Raw genomic sequence first — 15,817 nt, 5'->3', positions numbered from 1 at the left:
CACCATCTGTCACTATGGTCTGTAGATTATTTCTCCCCAACATCTTTTTAATCTCCTTCCACTCCCCACGTCCAGCACTGCTTTTTTAGTTCAGACCATTGTCATTCCTCGCCAGCCTGACTGCACTAGTTTTCTATCTTGTCTTCCCCATTCACATCTGGCTTGTTTCCAATCTACTTTCAATATTTTTCCATCCTGGCTTCTGAGTGAAGCCTCAAGAGCAAATATGATTATTTCATATTTTAGCTTATATGGCTTTCTGTAATTCTCAGAATAAAATTATTTTGTGTTTAGTACTGCTGGATCATCACAACAGTGTGTCTCTAATCTTATCTTGGCTGCTTTATTCCATATTCCTCTTTCATTCAACCATTTTGAAGAACATCGAGCTCCTGAAATGCCTTGTGCCTTTTTTTTTTTTTTTTTGCCTCTGTGTTCTGCACAGGGCATTCACTGAATTAGTCATCCAGCTCTCCTATCACTTCTCCACTCTCCTTTAAAACTGTCTGTACCACCTCCTCCAGGAAGTCTTCTTTGACCACCACTCCTTCCCCTGACCCTCAGAACATTTACTTAGCTTCTGATAGGCAGTAATGTTGTTAATAAGGTCTATGATACAAAAGCAAAATTGGATGTAAGATGCTTTGATTTATCTCTTTCTCCATTAGATTTAGAGCAAGCTGAGAAGAATGATCACAATTTTTTTTATCGCAATTTATATGAGTTTAACTCCAAGAGCCTAGTCAAGGGTTATTAATGTGCTTTGAATGATTGAATACAGTGCTGGAAATAGACCTTCCCCTCTCTAAAATTCCATCTATTACAGTAAAGAGACCCAAACCACTTTTAATGTCACAGTATTCCTTTTGTGCCATATGTTTCTGTTTGGATATTTTGGTGTGGCAGGAAAACTGTGTGAGATTCTATCCTTGAAATATCACACTAGATCCTACAGCCATTCTGTTGATAAGGAGAGCAGTGGGAGAGGAGGTTGGAAGATGGGGTAGAAGCAATCATAAAAGACCAACTTTTATGGAGACTAACTGAAGACTTTTCATTAGGGAGGGCATTTGCCAAGTAGAATTCTGTGGCAGTAGTGGGAAGAATGGCTGAAAGTGAGCTGAAACTGGAGGGAAGGAGACTATTTAAAGGTTGTTGTGAGAGACCTAAGTGAGTTTGGCCTTGCAGTGAGAGAAGATAGACACAGAGGTAGAACCAACGTGACCTGGTCACTTACAATCTCTTATGATATTTCATCAGATCAAAAGCCTTTAAGCCATTTTTAAAAGCTTGTATGCAGAGTATTTGTTTTGACCAGGTATTGAATCCTTTATAATATTTTAAAGCTATGTCAGAATAACTTGAGCTTCTTCAAACAATTTGAGTGACACGTTTAAACTTTTATGGGATATTAAGCTATGAATGAAAATTAAAAATACATGATTTATTAGAATAGAAAAAGAATTATTTCTTTATTAAGGTATTTGTTGAACTGGGCAGTAGCTAGGACTGTTAAATACAAATTTAACACGTCAATAACTGTAATAAATACATTAAAACCTGAACAAATCATGCTCACTGTGTTGTAAGCATCCTGAAAACTGAAATAGTTGATGTATTTGTTTTTTTCTTTTTATATGTAGATGTCTCTCTATCTGTAAAAATAATGTTATGAGTGCTCTGCATGCATGTATGCTTATATGCATATGACAATTCTTTATTCATGTGCAAGTAGAGATGTAAGGATACTAACCTCATGTTGTCTTAGATATGGTGTTAGATTTCATCCATACCTTTATGGAATATGACTCTGTAAGTAACAATCTGTAGTTCAATTTCTTAGATTTATTTTGTGTTTAGTTTCACTCTGAAGCAGTGCATGGTGTTTAAACCAAGCGATTGTTCTTCTTGATTATAGCTATCTGCTATGTACTGTGTTTCAGTGCATCTGATCTTTCCATCTTAAAATCACCAGGCAACTCTTTGTTCTAAAACTAGTTGACACAAACCCTTAAGTACTAAGCAGTGTATGCCTCACTGACAGTATCACCCTTGCCCCCAGGAGCCTTGTTATCCTGCAGCCGTATCTCATTAGTCAGCTCCAGTACTTTTTGATCCTTCTTTATGAATTCAGCAGTCCAGATTTGTATGTAGACACTAAATTCCCTATGCAGTTAGGCAGTCTCAGAGCAAAGGCAAGAGATTTCCCATATCTAATTTGGTCTGTAATTCTCGGCCAGAGTTTCCTCTCCGCTTTAACAGAACTGTGTGTGCACCATTCTGTGTGTGTGCGTGCATGTGCCTGTGTTGTGTCTGGTATGTATATTAGGTCATATAATTTAATATCTTCTCCCAGAATTTTAGTGTGTCTATGCTGTATTCAGGGCCACAATCACCAGCGTGGTTTGATTTCAGGAGTGCTGAGAATATTCCATAGTAAAAATTATCTCTACTGAAATTATACAGTACATTAAATGCTATCATTAGAGAAATTTGTTTTTTCATTTTTGCCTTCTCTTGAAACAGTGTATCAATAAATGGTTTGGAAAGGTTAACATGCTATTTTCTTCATGCGATATATAATAAGAAAATTAAGTAGTGTTGTTGGACATTAACTTAGGACCGAGGTAAGAGCAAAGGTTCCTTGAGGAAAGAGAGGCTGCTAGATTTACATCACTCATCCTAGCATTTTAGCAGCGCAATCAGAACGGCTCCATTAAGATGTTTTAAAAAAAATATTCTAAATGCTGAGTACTAAGAGGTAAATAAGAAAATAATGATAATGATAAGGGCAGGTAGCAATTATTATGCAGTCACTAAGTGACAAAAGATGTTCTAAGTACCTGTAATCCTCAGCACAGATCTGTGAGGCAGACACTATTATTACCCCCATTGTGCAGGTGAGGAAAATTGAGGTTTAGAGAAAATAAAATGCTTTCCCAAGGTCAGATGGATACTTCTGGCACAAAGACACGCGGCCTTTCATTGGGAGGGCAGTAAGTAAGAATAGTCTTTGCTTATACTACATGTATGCATATACTGAATTCTTAAATGCCAATTATTTAAAGGAAAAAGAATCACCAGCATGATAATTAGGCATTTTAAAAAGCAAACAAACCTCATTTTGGAGTCCTTTATATTTGGGCTTAATTGCATATTTATTCTTATATGGCTTCCAACTTCATTTCTATGTTCTCATAGTTTCTGATTTTTTTTTATAATAACACTGTTGTAGATGTACTTTATTTTATTTTAAACTTTATACCATATTTTATTTATTTATTTATTTTTGGCTGTGTTGGGTCTTCGTTTCCGTGCGAGGGCTTTCTCCAGTTGCGGCGAGCGGGGGCCACTCTTCATCGCGGTGCGCGGGCCTCTCACTCTCGCGGCCTCTCTTGTTGCGGAGCACAGGCTCCAGACGCGCAGGCTCAGTAGTTGTGGCTCACGGGCCCAGCTGCTCCGCGGCATGTGGGATCTTCCCAGACCAGGGCTCGAACCCGTGTCCCCTGCATTGGCAGGCGGATTCTCAACCACTGCGCCACCAGGGAAGCCCTGATTTCTTTTTTAAGCTCATGCATTTTATTTCCCTTTTTAAAGTTTAAATTTAAAAAATGTTTAGAGCATTTTTGGCTATTTTTCATTTGTTCAGAATTTAGTAGGCTCTGTGTTTACTGAAGTATTGCTCTAATATATAGAAATAGATGTTTAACAATTTTTCTTTTAACAATTTTAATTACAAATAGTCACACTTATGATGAAAATGACATTGTGAAGTAGTATCAGTGGAAAAAATTGTATTGTCTTCCTCAGGTAATTACTGTAAAGTTCAGCCTTATATTTACAAATTATACAGTGTTATACTCTAGTTGCTGTATATAAAAGAAATGTGTTATTGTTCAAGTAAAAAAAATAACTGACAAAATAATATGCCAAGATGTAAAAAGAAACTGTTTTTCTATGTAAGGCATCTAAAAGAAATGTGCATCTTACAATTTTGTAATCCAGCTAAGGAAAGGACTATAATAACATCACGCTCCCTGATGTCCTTTTATTCATAAGCTTATTTGACATTCATGCTAACCCTATCTAACATCCTTAGCGTGTTTATGTTTATTTTTTTTAGACGAAAGGACAACAGAAGTACAACATTAAATGATTAGTTTTAAGTAGCAGGTTGTGCCAGTGAGAGAGACTCTTGGCCATCAAAGTTACTAATCATTTACTTGTTTATCTGGTTTTGATAATACTAAGAAGAGAAAAACTTAAAATACTTGAAAGATAAACTTTTTATTGTGCCTCCTATTCTTATGACATTTCTTATGCATAAACCTTACACCCCTTCAAGAAAAATCTTACAAGTAATTGTCATTTTATTGAAAGTGACATTTAAAATTCTTCAATTAATAAATATGACATTGGGTCCTAGTGTCTTCTATTCCCCTTGCATTATTCTTATTTTCTGTAATAATAAAGTGGTTTCTCCTGAGCTCCTTTTATGTGCTGGGAAACTAAAGACATAGGGAGTGAGACCAGATATCTCAGTAATACGGGCCTTAGAGAATTGACAAGGACAACGGCCTTTTAATATTTGTACCGAATTAACAGTAGGAATAAGGCTTATCTCCTCATCAGGGCCCACATGTGCCCTGGAGCCTTCTGTTCTCCCGTCCTCAGTGGGAGGTGGATGCTGGTGCCAAAGTCATGATTAGAGAGATTAGATTCGGTCTTCCCATCTCCCTGTACTTTATTAATCTTTCATTTATACTGGGATTAGATGAGATTCCTTTAGCCAAATCCACTGAAAAGATTCGTTCATTTTAATATTTATGCACACTGTCTAGTCCTTAAAGTGGCTTCTTTTTGTCTGTGTGCTTAATTGGATCAGTGGGTTTCTTCTTATTAACATTTTTCTTTTTCAAGATTAAGGTTGATGAATAAAGTTAGTGACATCTGGCTCAGCTCACCAGCTAAATGCAACTCCTTTAATGATTACCTTATATACTATGGGATAAAATGAACATTTGCTATAAAGATAAAATTTAGTTTAGAATGGCATAGTGTTGAATCATTTAAAAAAAAAAAAAAAAAAGCAAAACTCTAGTATTCTATGAATGTCCTAAAGCAGGAGGTGGGGAGGGATGACATTTAATGGCACTAAAAAAGTAGCTTTGAAATCCTTACTTACTTGCTCAGGTATGAGAAGTACGTGTTAGAATTTCTGGGACTAAAATGAAAATTTGCTCCACCCAAAGGGTGTCAGAATGTAGCCTGAAATATTGACATAATTTAATATGAAACAATAATATTTTTAAAATGTATCAACTTTCGGTTTGAAGAAGTTTTGTTGTGGCTTTTTGTTGACAGTATTCATTGGGAATATTGCTTTTTACAAAGCAGATTAATTGTCTTGTGTTTATAGCTGTACTTGAGCAAAGTTTCTAAACCTGGGCACTATTGACATTTGGAACTGGGTGATTCTTTGTTGTGGCGATTGTCCTGTTCATTGTAGGATATTTAGAGCATCTCGGGCCTCTGCCTGCCAGATGCCAGTGGGCTCCCACCAGTCTTGATAATCAAAAATGTCTCTAGACATTGCTGAATGTCCCCTGGGAAGGAATATCTCTCTCAGTTGAGAAACACTGTGTTACAAAGGCATAGGTGATTTTTACTTTTTTCAGATTTAAAATTCTAAATCAGAGCTACACATATAATGAAAGCTTAGAAATAATAAATAGTTCATAAACAGTAAGAATCTTGGAATCTGACTTATTTGGGTGCTCTCTGTACAGCTCTCACTGTATGATTTTTGACAAATTACATGCCCTTTTATTTTTATCATCTAAAAATAAGTTTTGTTTTTGTCATCTAAAAAAAGATAATATGAGTATCTCACTCAAAGTGTCATATTTAGTTAAATGAGATAATGCATAGAAAATGGTTAACGCACCTGCTGGCACACAGTAAGTTCTTAGAAAATTCCTGACTTTATTTGTTATCAGTGGCAATAGTTTAGCTAGTTTTATCTTAATGAAAGGCTATGATAATAGAATGCTATTATTAAATGGAAATAGCGTAGTAAACATTCGGATAATTCTCTTGTTTTAATTATTTAATTGTATCATATTTACTATTAAAAATAATTGTGAGTATCCAGTCTCTTTACATAGCTTTAAGATTTACAGAGCTTATCAAAGACCTGTCAAAGCTACTTTCTGCTGTGTAAAATGTATTTTTGATGCAGACTTGTCAAAGTTATTTTATATTTTAAGTAAATCATAAAAAATATGTTTCTCTTCTTTTTTCTAGCATATTTCCACTTCATTTCAAAGCTGTAGCTGACGTTATAAATAACCTTACGGTTTTTCAAATAGTTATATAGTGCCTTCAATGCATGGTGAGGCCCAGAACTCTGAATAAGTCAACAAAATGTACTCAAACTTAAAAGGGAGCAATAGTGCAACACTTCATGGCTGAAATTTACAGGAGAAAATTGGATTCCGAACTTGTCAGCAATTCTGTATTCATGTCATAAACGAGATACAGATATGTCACGTATTTTAGGAGAATTAGCAGCAAATGTAAGGTGCTTCTTTTGTGCTGTTACAAATTAGATTTTTCTTTCTTCCCTTGAGAAGCCAGATTGAACAAAAGAATCCTCCAAAAGAGAGAATTGCTGAACATCAAGGCCCTGTTTCTGAAAACTAAGTAGAAGAAGAGAGACGTATGCTTGGTGTTCTGAATCAATTATCAGTGAAATGCTGTTATACCATTCAGAATAGAGGCCCCAAAGTCAAGGTTTGCTTTCCCAGCAGTCACTGCTTTTAATAAGCTTAGCCTTGGATATCTATGAAAGACTTATTTTCACAAACTCTAATTTTCAAACAAAGATAAAAATCTTCATTTCTTAAAAGTTGACAGAAGATGAGGACTAATTTTACTCTTAAAGAAGCCATAAGACACTTAGCTAAGTTCATTAGTAATTGGCAGTAGGTTCAAGGCTAGATCACGATTGACCAGTTTGTCTTACACAGTGAAAAAAGTAGAAGCCACTCATGAATTTCTGTGTACCCTCATGTACTCCATTCAAGCAAGACATTAGAAGTTTGACTGTGTGAATGTAAAACATTACATTTTAGTAGGTAGAGAAGGAGGACATGGTATATTAAATAATGCAATACGTATCCAGTATATAATTGAGAAAATTAAATACGATATAATTTTAAATACTGCCTAACGATTTATGGAAAACCAGTCGGAACTATTACCCATATCCTTGAGTATATCTGTCCAAATAAAAGGTAAAGTTTTATTTGTGGCCAAGAACTATTTCAAGTCCTTTTAAAAGGATCACTTATTCTGGAATTATTTTAAGAAATATTATTCGGCTACTAGTTTATACCAATGTTTCTGCAATTAAATAAAATCCTTCGAATTTTTATTTCTTGCTCTAGACATTTATATAAAGACTGTGCCTTACAGAAAAATAATTGCATTTTAAAAGTTTTAGCATGGGCAGTATTCTGCATTAGTTTTATTATGCCGCCATCTGCAAATGACCCAGTTATTTCATTATTGTTTTTCCTGAGTTATGCTAATGAAGTAGAAATGGGGAAATGTTGGGCACCTTAGTAATCCTGGATTAGGTATTTAATTTTTCGAAGGTTAAGAAGATAAAAATCTGCTTATTATAGGATACCTAAGTAATATATGTTTATTAGTCAAATGTAGTTCATAATATGGATCCAGAAAGTATAGCCAAATCACCAAGAACGATCTAAAATGGTATTCATACTTGTTTATTTGCTTTGATGTTTTACATGTTTTTTCTTTTACATTTTTAGCTGCTTTCAATATAATTTAAGAAAAAGAATTTCCTACTGCAGCAATTTATTTTACCTTCTAGTTTTGGTGTTTTACCATGTTTTTATACATAGTATAAATCCCTTGAAGTAGAATTGTTGGATTAAAGACGGTGCATTTTGATAGACAACTACAGCCAAACTCTCCTCTAAAGAGGTGGCACTAATTTTGTACTCGCGTGGCAGATCCTTTGAATTTTGATTTCTTGCTCTGGACATTCCAGTAAAAATTGTGGCTATTAGAATAACGATTGCACTCAAGAGTCTCTATAAATACACAATGACAAATGGAAGTATCTGTACCCTCACTCCTTGCTTCACACTGTCATCAAGTTTATAAACCTTGCTCATATGATACATATACAATACCATTTCTTTCATTCTGAGTAAATCATTCAAGTGTCTATTCTGAAAATATTTATGCACCTTGCTCATTTGCATATGAACAAATTTTGAGAAAAACATTTTGCAATGTCTTATCTGAAAAAGAATTTTCAAATATATAAACTACAATTTTAAAATGTATCACCATGATGGTAAGAACATTCCAGAGCTTGACTTGTTCCCCTGAGTACATAAAAGTACAATTCACAATCACTGTATCAGAACCTAATACTTAGTAATTGTTATCAAATAAAATGAGAAAAAAATTAGCAGCCCTGTAAACAAATAAAACTTTATTAAAAATAATTAGATATCAGTTGTTGCTTAATGTGAATTAAAGAGCCAAGGAAATTGAAGAGATAGACTTCATTAATCCCCAATCTATTCTAACTATCTGGAACATAAATAAACATGATTATTTTGCTGAGTAGAATATTACTCTAAAATTCATGAATGTTTAAAAAAAGGTAGGATGTCCCTCTTTTTCTGTGATGTTTTGTATAGTACCATAAATATTCATGAATAGTGAGTATCAGTTCAGGTTATCTATGTGAATATAAATTTTCACATAACTGGCCACTCAGTGTTCATTGGATCATGCTTTTGAATATGAATTCACTAGTATCTCAGATGCACTATGGATCTGACCCAGCTCATGAATATTCACACACACAACTGATCTTTTTGAAGGTAATCACATCCATAAAGATGGAAATCTCTTTAGTTTTCAGTAATGAGAAATGCATGAAGATGTTGGTCCCAGAACAATTTCACAGTATACTTGCTTTTCATTTTTTGGTAAATGATAAACTTTAAAATATAAATACATATTCTGTGGCTCTTTCTTGATAGAAGCTCTTTTTTCCTTTTCCCTTTAAAAGATCTTGTGTGTGATCTAACCATGATCACATTTGTTTCTTTTACTTGCTGTGGTCACAGAAAAGAATGGAAAGAGTTAAGCAGTATCTCCAGTCCTTATCCCAAGCTCACGTCCGCTATTTAGGCTTGGTCATAGATTCTCAAATGCAGAGTGTCCCAATCTGCTAATCTGCTTGTGGGCATGGTGCATATTTTACATATAAAGACCCCTCCAAAAAAGATGAGATTATCTTATGTCATCTTTTTTGCATAAAGGGAAAATAATATCCTAAGCCAATTAGAATTTTCATATGTTAGACATAGGATGCTGTGATCATGGAGACCCATAATTATAAATTATATGTTATTTTAGCCCATGTTGTATCCCACATTATCATTGTTTCTCTTTCATTATAATGACTGGCATATGTTTGTGATACCTATCCCAGATCAGTCAGTCGCTATAAGTAGGTATCAAAATCAATGACCTGTCCCTTATTATCACCATGCTCTAGTTATTAGTTGAACTCACCAGAAAAAAGAAAATTATTGTTCATAAAGGTAGTGATAAAGTATCAGCCACCTCTTACTTCTAACACTGATATTGTCAAGCCTCTGAATGAGTTTTTCTTTATCAACATGTACGCATTTTTGGTTGTTACATAAGCACAGTTAATAAAGTATGCTCAGTAACAAACATCTATTTGTTTTGGGTTTTGTTTTTTTTTTTTTAATTCAGGTAACAGACCAAACTATGTTAGTGTATCACAGAGAATCATCAATATTGAGCTATTCTGAATTCTCCTCTGCTCAAGCCCCTTCATGAATATGCATATACCACCGAAGCCCCTTCGTGAATATGCATGTACCCTTAGCTTAAAACTTCCCCAGTTTTGCTGTTTGGGGAGACAGTGCTTTGGGGAAAATCCCTGGTGTTCTCCTTACTTGCTGCAAGTAATAAATCCTTCCTTCTCCCCCACCCCCCCCAAAAAAAAAATACTGAGGGCGGTCGTGGTCACACTGTGTCATGAGGTGTCATGAGGTGCCTTGTAAGCACTTCAGAACTGCCTCAGTGCAAGGGATACTCCCAGCAGCAGAGTTCTGATACTGCCTGTTTTATGCATCACCATTGTTCTCAACAGAAAGTAATTTGGCCCCCCAGGGGTTATGTGACGATGTCTAGAGACAGTTTTGCTCGTCACACCGGGGTGGGGGGGGGGATGTTACTGGCCTCTAGCGAGTAGAGGCCAGAGATGCTTCTAAACATCTACAAAGCACGGAACACCTCCCGCTACAAAAAATCACCCAGCCCTAAAATGTCGATAGGGCCACCATCATGTAAACATGTGTTTGAAGAAATGATTCCGTGTCTAAACTTTTGATTACCACCAGATTAGAGCACTTTTGTAGGTAAAGCAATGAAAATGTATAACAGTATTTTGCAAGTAAAGTGAAGACAGGTTCAATTATTAATTCCAAATTTGAATTAATTGATTTTTCTTATTTTTTGGGGGTAGCAACAATTGTGTTAAATGAACTCAACTGGACGAGTGCCTTAGATGAAGTTTTCAAGAAAAATCGGGAGGAAGACCCTTCATTGTTGTGGCAGGTGTTTGGCAGTGCCACAGGCCTGGCACGATATTATCCAGGTAAGTGCTTAGTGATCAGGAGGTACCAAATAAAACTGTAAGTACCAGACTTCGTTCTTCTTGAACACTCCGTTACTTTCTCTTACTTGGTAAAAGATGGTATCACAGTACTTTTAAAAGGAAAGAGTATTCCTCCTTCCTTGGCTCTGTATCTGCCAAAATTATTTTAAACCAAAACACCTGAGAAGCAGCTGGCCCATGGAATCAGGTGGGCTGCAGTGAGACCGTGGGCAGGTATCTATGGACCGGGAACAGGAGGTTATCATGAATCCCAAAACAATTCTAAGGGTCCAACTGCATATCATGGACCATGAGTCACATTAGAGAACTGAATAGAATTTTTAGAGACTAATTAAAATATTTCTTTCCAGATTTCAAGTCTTTGCTTTTATGTGAAAGGTACTGATGCTTTTCTTTAACCAGTGAATGTGGATTTGTTAAAATGAGATGAATATATTTTACAAATTAACATGAATAAACCCTTTTGTAATGTCCTTTATTCTAATAAAAAAAGGATAAGGAGAAGTAAGTTTATAATGAAAATGAAAGATTAATCAGTAGTAGATCCCGAGAACCTATTGAAAACACTTTAAGTGAAATGTCTGTTGGTATTTTTAACTTCTCCACCTTTCAGAACAAGCTGACAAGCACAAATGCATTTACTTTCTCAAAGCGTGACCTGAGTTATGGGATACATGCTAGGTAATTTGGCTTTAAACAGCTACAATATATATGAGAATTTTTTTTTTTAGACTTGTGTTTTCTAAACATTTAAAAAATAGGGTTATTAACAATAAAAGATCACAACAGTGAAAAGGGGGTGAAATAGAAATTAAATAGTATCTATCTTTGTATGGCAATAGCAGTGAATAAAAGTATATGGGCATTATCAGACTAAATAGCACTCAAATTAGGTAAAGATATATAACTTCTTGCAACAAGTGCCAGATGGTAAGATCATTGACAGTTATTTTTTTTTGCAGAAATCCAATGGGATACAAAAGGCCTACTCTGTATTTCAATGTTGAAAAAAATCATGAGTTAGCAAAATATTAATGTTAATATCTGCTGTTGTAATAATAGTGGAATTTTCTACTTACGGAAATATTGTTCAGTACAATACAACACTTCTAAAATACTCTTATGTTATTAATATGTTAAATACCATATAGCAGGAGTTTGAAAATTTTTGTATGTAATATAAAGAAAAAAAGCATTATTACTCATGTGCATAGTAAACCTAATATAATAAACTTTAAATTTATAGCAGGTCTTTTTAAATTTTATTTTATTTTATTATTTTAATTAATTTATTTTTATTTTTGGCTGTGTTGGGTCTTTGTTGCTGTGCGTGGGCTTTCTCTAGTTGCGGTGAGTGGGCTTCTCATTGCAGTGGCTTCTCTTGTTGCGGAGCATGGGCTCTAGGCACTTGGGCTTCAGTTGTTGAAGCACACGGGCTCAGTAGTTGTGGCTTGCGGGCTCTAGAGCACAGGCTCAGTATTTGTGGCGCACGGGCTTAGTTGCTCTGCGGCATGTGGGATCTTCCCAGACCAAGGCTCGAATCTGTGTTCCCTGCATTGGCAGGCAGATTCTTACCCACTGCACCACCAGGGAAGTCCCTATAGCAGGTCTTATAAGACATTTATAAGTACAATTAAAAAAAATAAATACACAAGTGATAACAATAATACACGAATATAATTATTTATATTTATCAATAACTTATCACATTATGTAGCTTTTAAGTCTTTTAAAATATATTACCTCAATACAAAATTCCATATATATGCAGTTGAAGGAAGGAGAAAAAATAAGTAAGAGAAAATTAGGATAATGAGGAGAAACCAAGAGCCCAGTACTAGAGGGAAATTGATGATGCCATGAATAAAAGAAAGACACATAAGGATTCTGAGAGAGAAATAGGAATGGGTGTGGGAGGGAAGATTGTATAAGAAAGGGGAGAGAGAACATTGGGGTCAAGAGGCGGAAGGAAAGATAGATCATATTTTGCACACTTTTCAAAGATGGCTCTTTTTACAAATAGCAGTCAATTTTTAAACATACCAATAAATCATCTTTTATGTTTTTTCTTTTAAATGCTAATTGAGGGATTATAGCTTTAATTTTTTTAAAACCCTAATCATATATTTCCTAATATGTTGACCTTTGTCCACTTTCACCTTGGGAAAGATCTTTAAAGGTTTACTTTAGCTGAATCCATGTGGTCCCCCCAGGACATTAGCTGTGGAAGCAACCCTGGGCTCTTCTGTAATGTCTTGTTTTTCAGCAAGTGTTTGACAGACAATCTGACTCACCAAATGAGCTCTGAGCCCCTGTAATGGCTCTCTTGACTGCTATGGAACACAGTCAATGAAGTTTCAGTTTTAGTCAGTCTGTTGCTGAGTTGCTCTCTTTATTTTATTTTTAAATTATTTTTTGACATACAAAAAGCTGTACGTAGTTAATGTATACAACTTGATGAGTTTAGAGATAAGTATACATTGGTGATACCACCACCACAATCAATGCCATAAAGCCTATCTTCCATCTGTAAAAGTTTCCTCCCACCCTCTTATTTATTATTGTATGTTTTGTGATGAGAACACTGAACATAAGACCTACCCTGTGCAGGGAGATGGGCAGCCAGGATGGCTGTTCTCTCGTTCTCTGTCCATCCCCTGCTCAACTAGTCCCTGCTTCACCTACACCCTACTCACCTGACTGACCTTCCCTCTTAATAACAGAGCCTAATCAGTAAATGCCTACTTACTTGCCACCAGCCCCAACTTATGATTATTCTATGCTTTAGATCAGAACATTGCCACCTGATAGATTACAAAAGGGGCAGTGAGGGGCATGCTTCTCTGCTGGTTTCCCTGGCAACCCATGAGCCAACTAGACATCAATGTCAATTCTCCTTGTAACTGGTAACCTCCCCTCCTCCCTTCCCCCCCTCCCCACCTCCACCCCTATCAAAGCCTGCTGCCATGTTCTGCCCGCCAGCAGCTGTACACGATGGGGTGTCACTCCAGGACCTTGCTTCAGACCCATAAGCTCCCCCATCCATTAAACCATTGACGTCTCTGTCACTGACTCTAGGCTCTTTCTTCTTGAAGCTGGGAGAGTACAGGGCTTGCAGGCCTGCGGGTTGCAGCCCAACATACGCTTTTAGCAAAATTTTAAGTGCACAATACAGTATTGTTACCTACAGGCTCTATGCTATACAGAAGATCTCTAGGGCTTATTCATTTTTTATAACTTTGTAGCTTTGTACCCTTTGACCGATACCTCCCCATTTCCCACTTTCCCCGGCCCCTGGCAACCACCATTCTACTCTGCTTCTATAAGTTTGACTCTTTTAGATTCCTCATATAAGTGATCTCATGTAGTACTTGTCCTTCTGTGTCTGCTTATTTTATTTAGCGTAATATCCTCCAGGCTCATTCATGTTGTCACATGTGACAGGATTTCCTCTTTTTTAAAGCTGAATGAGTTGCTCTTTATGGTAATAATGCTATAATAGAACCAAATCTCTTTAGCAAAGACACTAAGACAATATTATAATTAAAAGTGGACCACTATATTTCTTTTTTATGCTAAGACGTGTTTTCAGCATATTTCACAGTTCTTTCAGGTTTAAAGACTTTTTACAGTGAAGTGATTTTTTAAAAATTTCTCAGTAAGCCACACTTTCCTCTCTGATTTTAGCCTCACCATTTTGATTCCAGCCAAATTAACGTAGAACGGTTCATCCCTGGTTACTGTCTGTTAAAGCAAATATCAAACTAGCCTTTAAATATTGTTAATTATCTTAATTGTGAGTGGAAATAGAATAAATGTTACTTAATTGGATTTTCATTTAACAAGATTTGGGCCTCAGGCTAGAAGCTCCCTACTAGCTGTGAGGAACTGAGTGAGTCTGTTGTGATCAATGAGATAATACAAGGAAAAGTACTTCGGAAAATGCAAAACAGTAGGCATTTTTACAAGAGTGAGTATCAACTAGAATAATTTTGCCTAAATCCAGATTTCTCTTCATGTGAGAAATTAAAAAACATAATTGAGGTCGCAATCAATTGACAAAGGAGCTGAAATAGAAATGTGGAAGGAGTTCTAGACAGATGACTAAGCAATAATACCTAGCAGTAACTCTACACAGTGGAGTTGGTCGGAAGATGTAGGTTTTAGATGATGACCTTAGTTAAGTCACTTCTCTGTAGGGTGGCTAGGTAAAATAACAGATGCCCAATTAAAATTCAGTTTCAGATAGAGAATAATTTTTTAGTGTTAAGTATGCAATACTTGGGAAATATTTACACTAAAATGTGGGGTTTTTTTTAATCAAAATTCAAATTTAACTGGGTGTCCTGTATTTCTTTTTCCTAAATTGGTTAACTTTATCTCTCAGGCTCTGAGTTTATGAGAAAATATGAGAAATCAACTTCCCCACTACCTCACAGAATTGTGAGGATCAAGCATTCTATTTCATATATTAATGTCTGGTTGGCCAAAAAGTTCATTCAGGTTTTTCTATATCATCTTACGGAAAAACCCGAGCAAACTTTTTGGCCAACCCAATACAAATGTAGAATTTTGTAATTGTCTTTTTTTTTTATTCTGTAAACTACCTTTAAAAAAATGTTGCCACATTATTGTAAATAAAGTGTTTTGTAGAAATTAGAATTCTCTGACTCACAATAGAGTCTAAAAAAATAGTCTTGCTCACTGGTAAGGTGCTACTTAGAACAGGGCTGTGTGATGTGAGTGGGTTAAGCAGGTATACACCCAAGAGCCTGGGTATAAATCCCGCTGCCATCAGTTGAAGTGGTGGTAAGCTTTGGAAAACAGTCACAGACTTGAGCTGTGAAACACGGAGGATAAAATGGTTAAATTGTAGAATTGTTAAGAGGAAAAAGGAATTAAATATGTTTCTTATTTGCTAAAATGTGTAGGAGAAAATAAGTGATGGTTAGCCACCCTCATGATTTCCATTTATTAGGTTGTTTAAACTGCATGGAGACAACTACTGCTTCCATATAAGGAGGGCTCTAGAGCTGACATAATAAT

At 35.7% G+C, this 15,817-nt stretch overlaps 1 protein-coding gene across 4 annotated transcripts in view; it reads left to right on the top strand.

Annotated features, from left to right (window-relative positions):
- Positions 1-15,817, top strand: part of CACNA2D1 (calcium voltage-gated channel auxiliary subunit alpha2delta 1) — a 500,765-nt gene that overhangs the window by 349,416 nt on the left and 135,532 nt on the right. For all 4 annotated transcript variants that reach the window (XM_068550454.1, XM_068550455.1, XM_068550456.1 and 1 more), the window contains one exon: positions 10,619-10,750. In XM_068550454.1, coding sequence (XP_068406555.1) covers positions 10,619-10,750 — 132 coding nt within the window. The remainder of the gene's footprint in view (positions 1-10,618; positions 10,751-15,817) is intronic.

Source organism: Eschrichtius robustus, chromosome 8 (genome assembly GCF_028021215.1).
Source record: "Eschrichtius robustus isolate mEscRob2 chromosome 8, mEscRob2.pri, whole genome shotgun sequence".
Taxonomy (NCBI): Eukaryota; Metazoa; Chordata; class Mammalia; order Artiodactyla; family Eschrichtiidae; genus Eschrichtius; species Eschrichtius robustus.
This window is presented reverse-complemented; position numbering and strand designations above follow the sequence as displayed.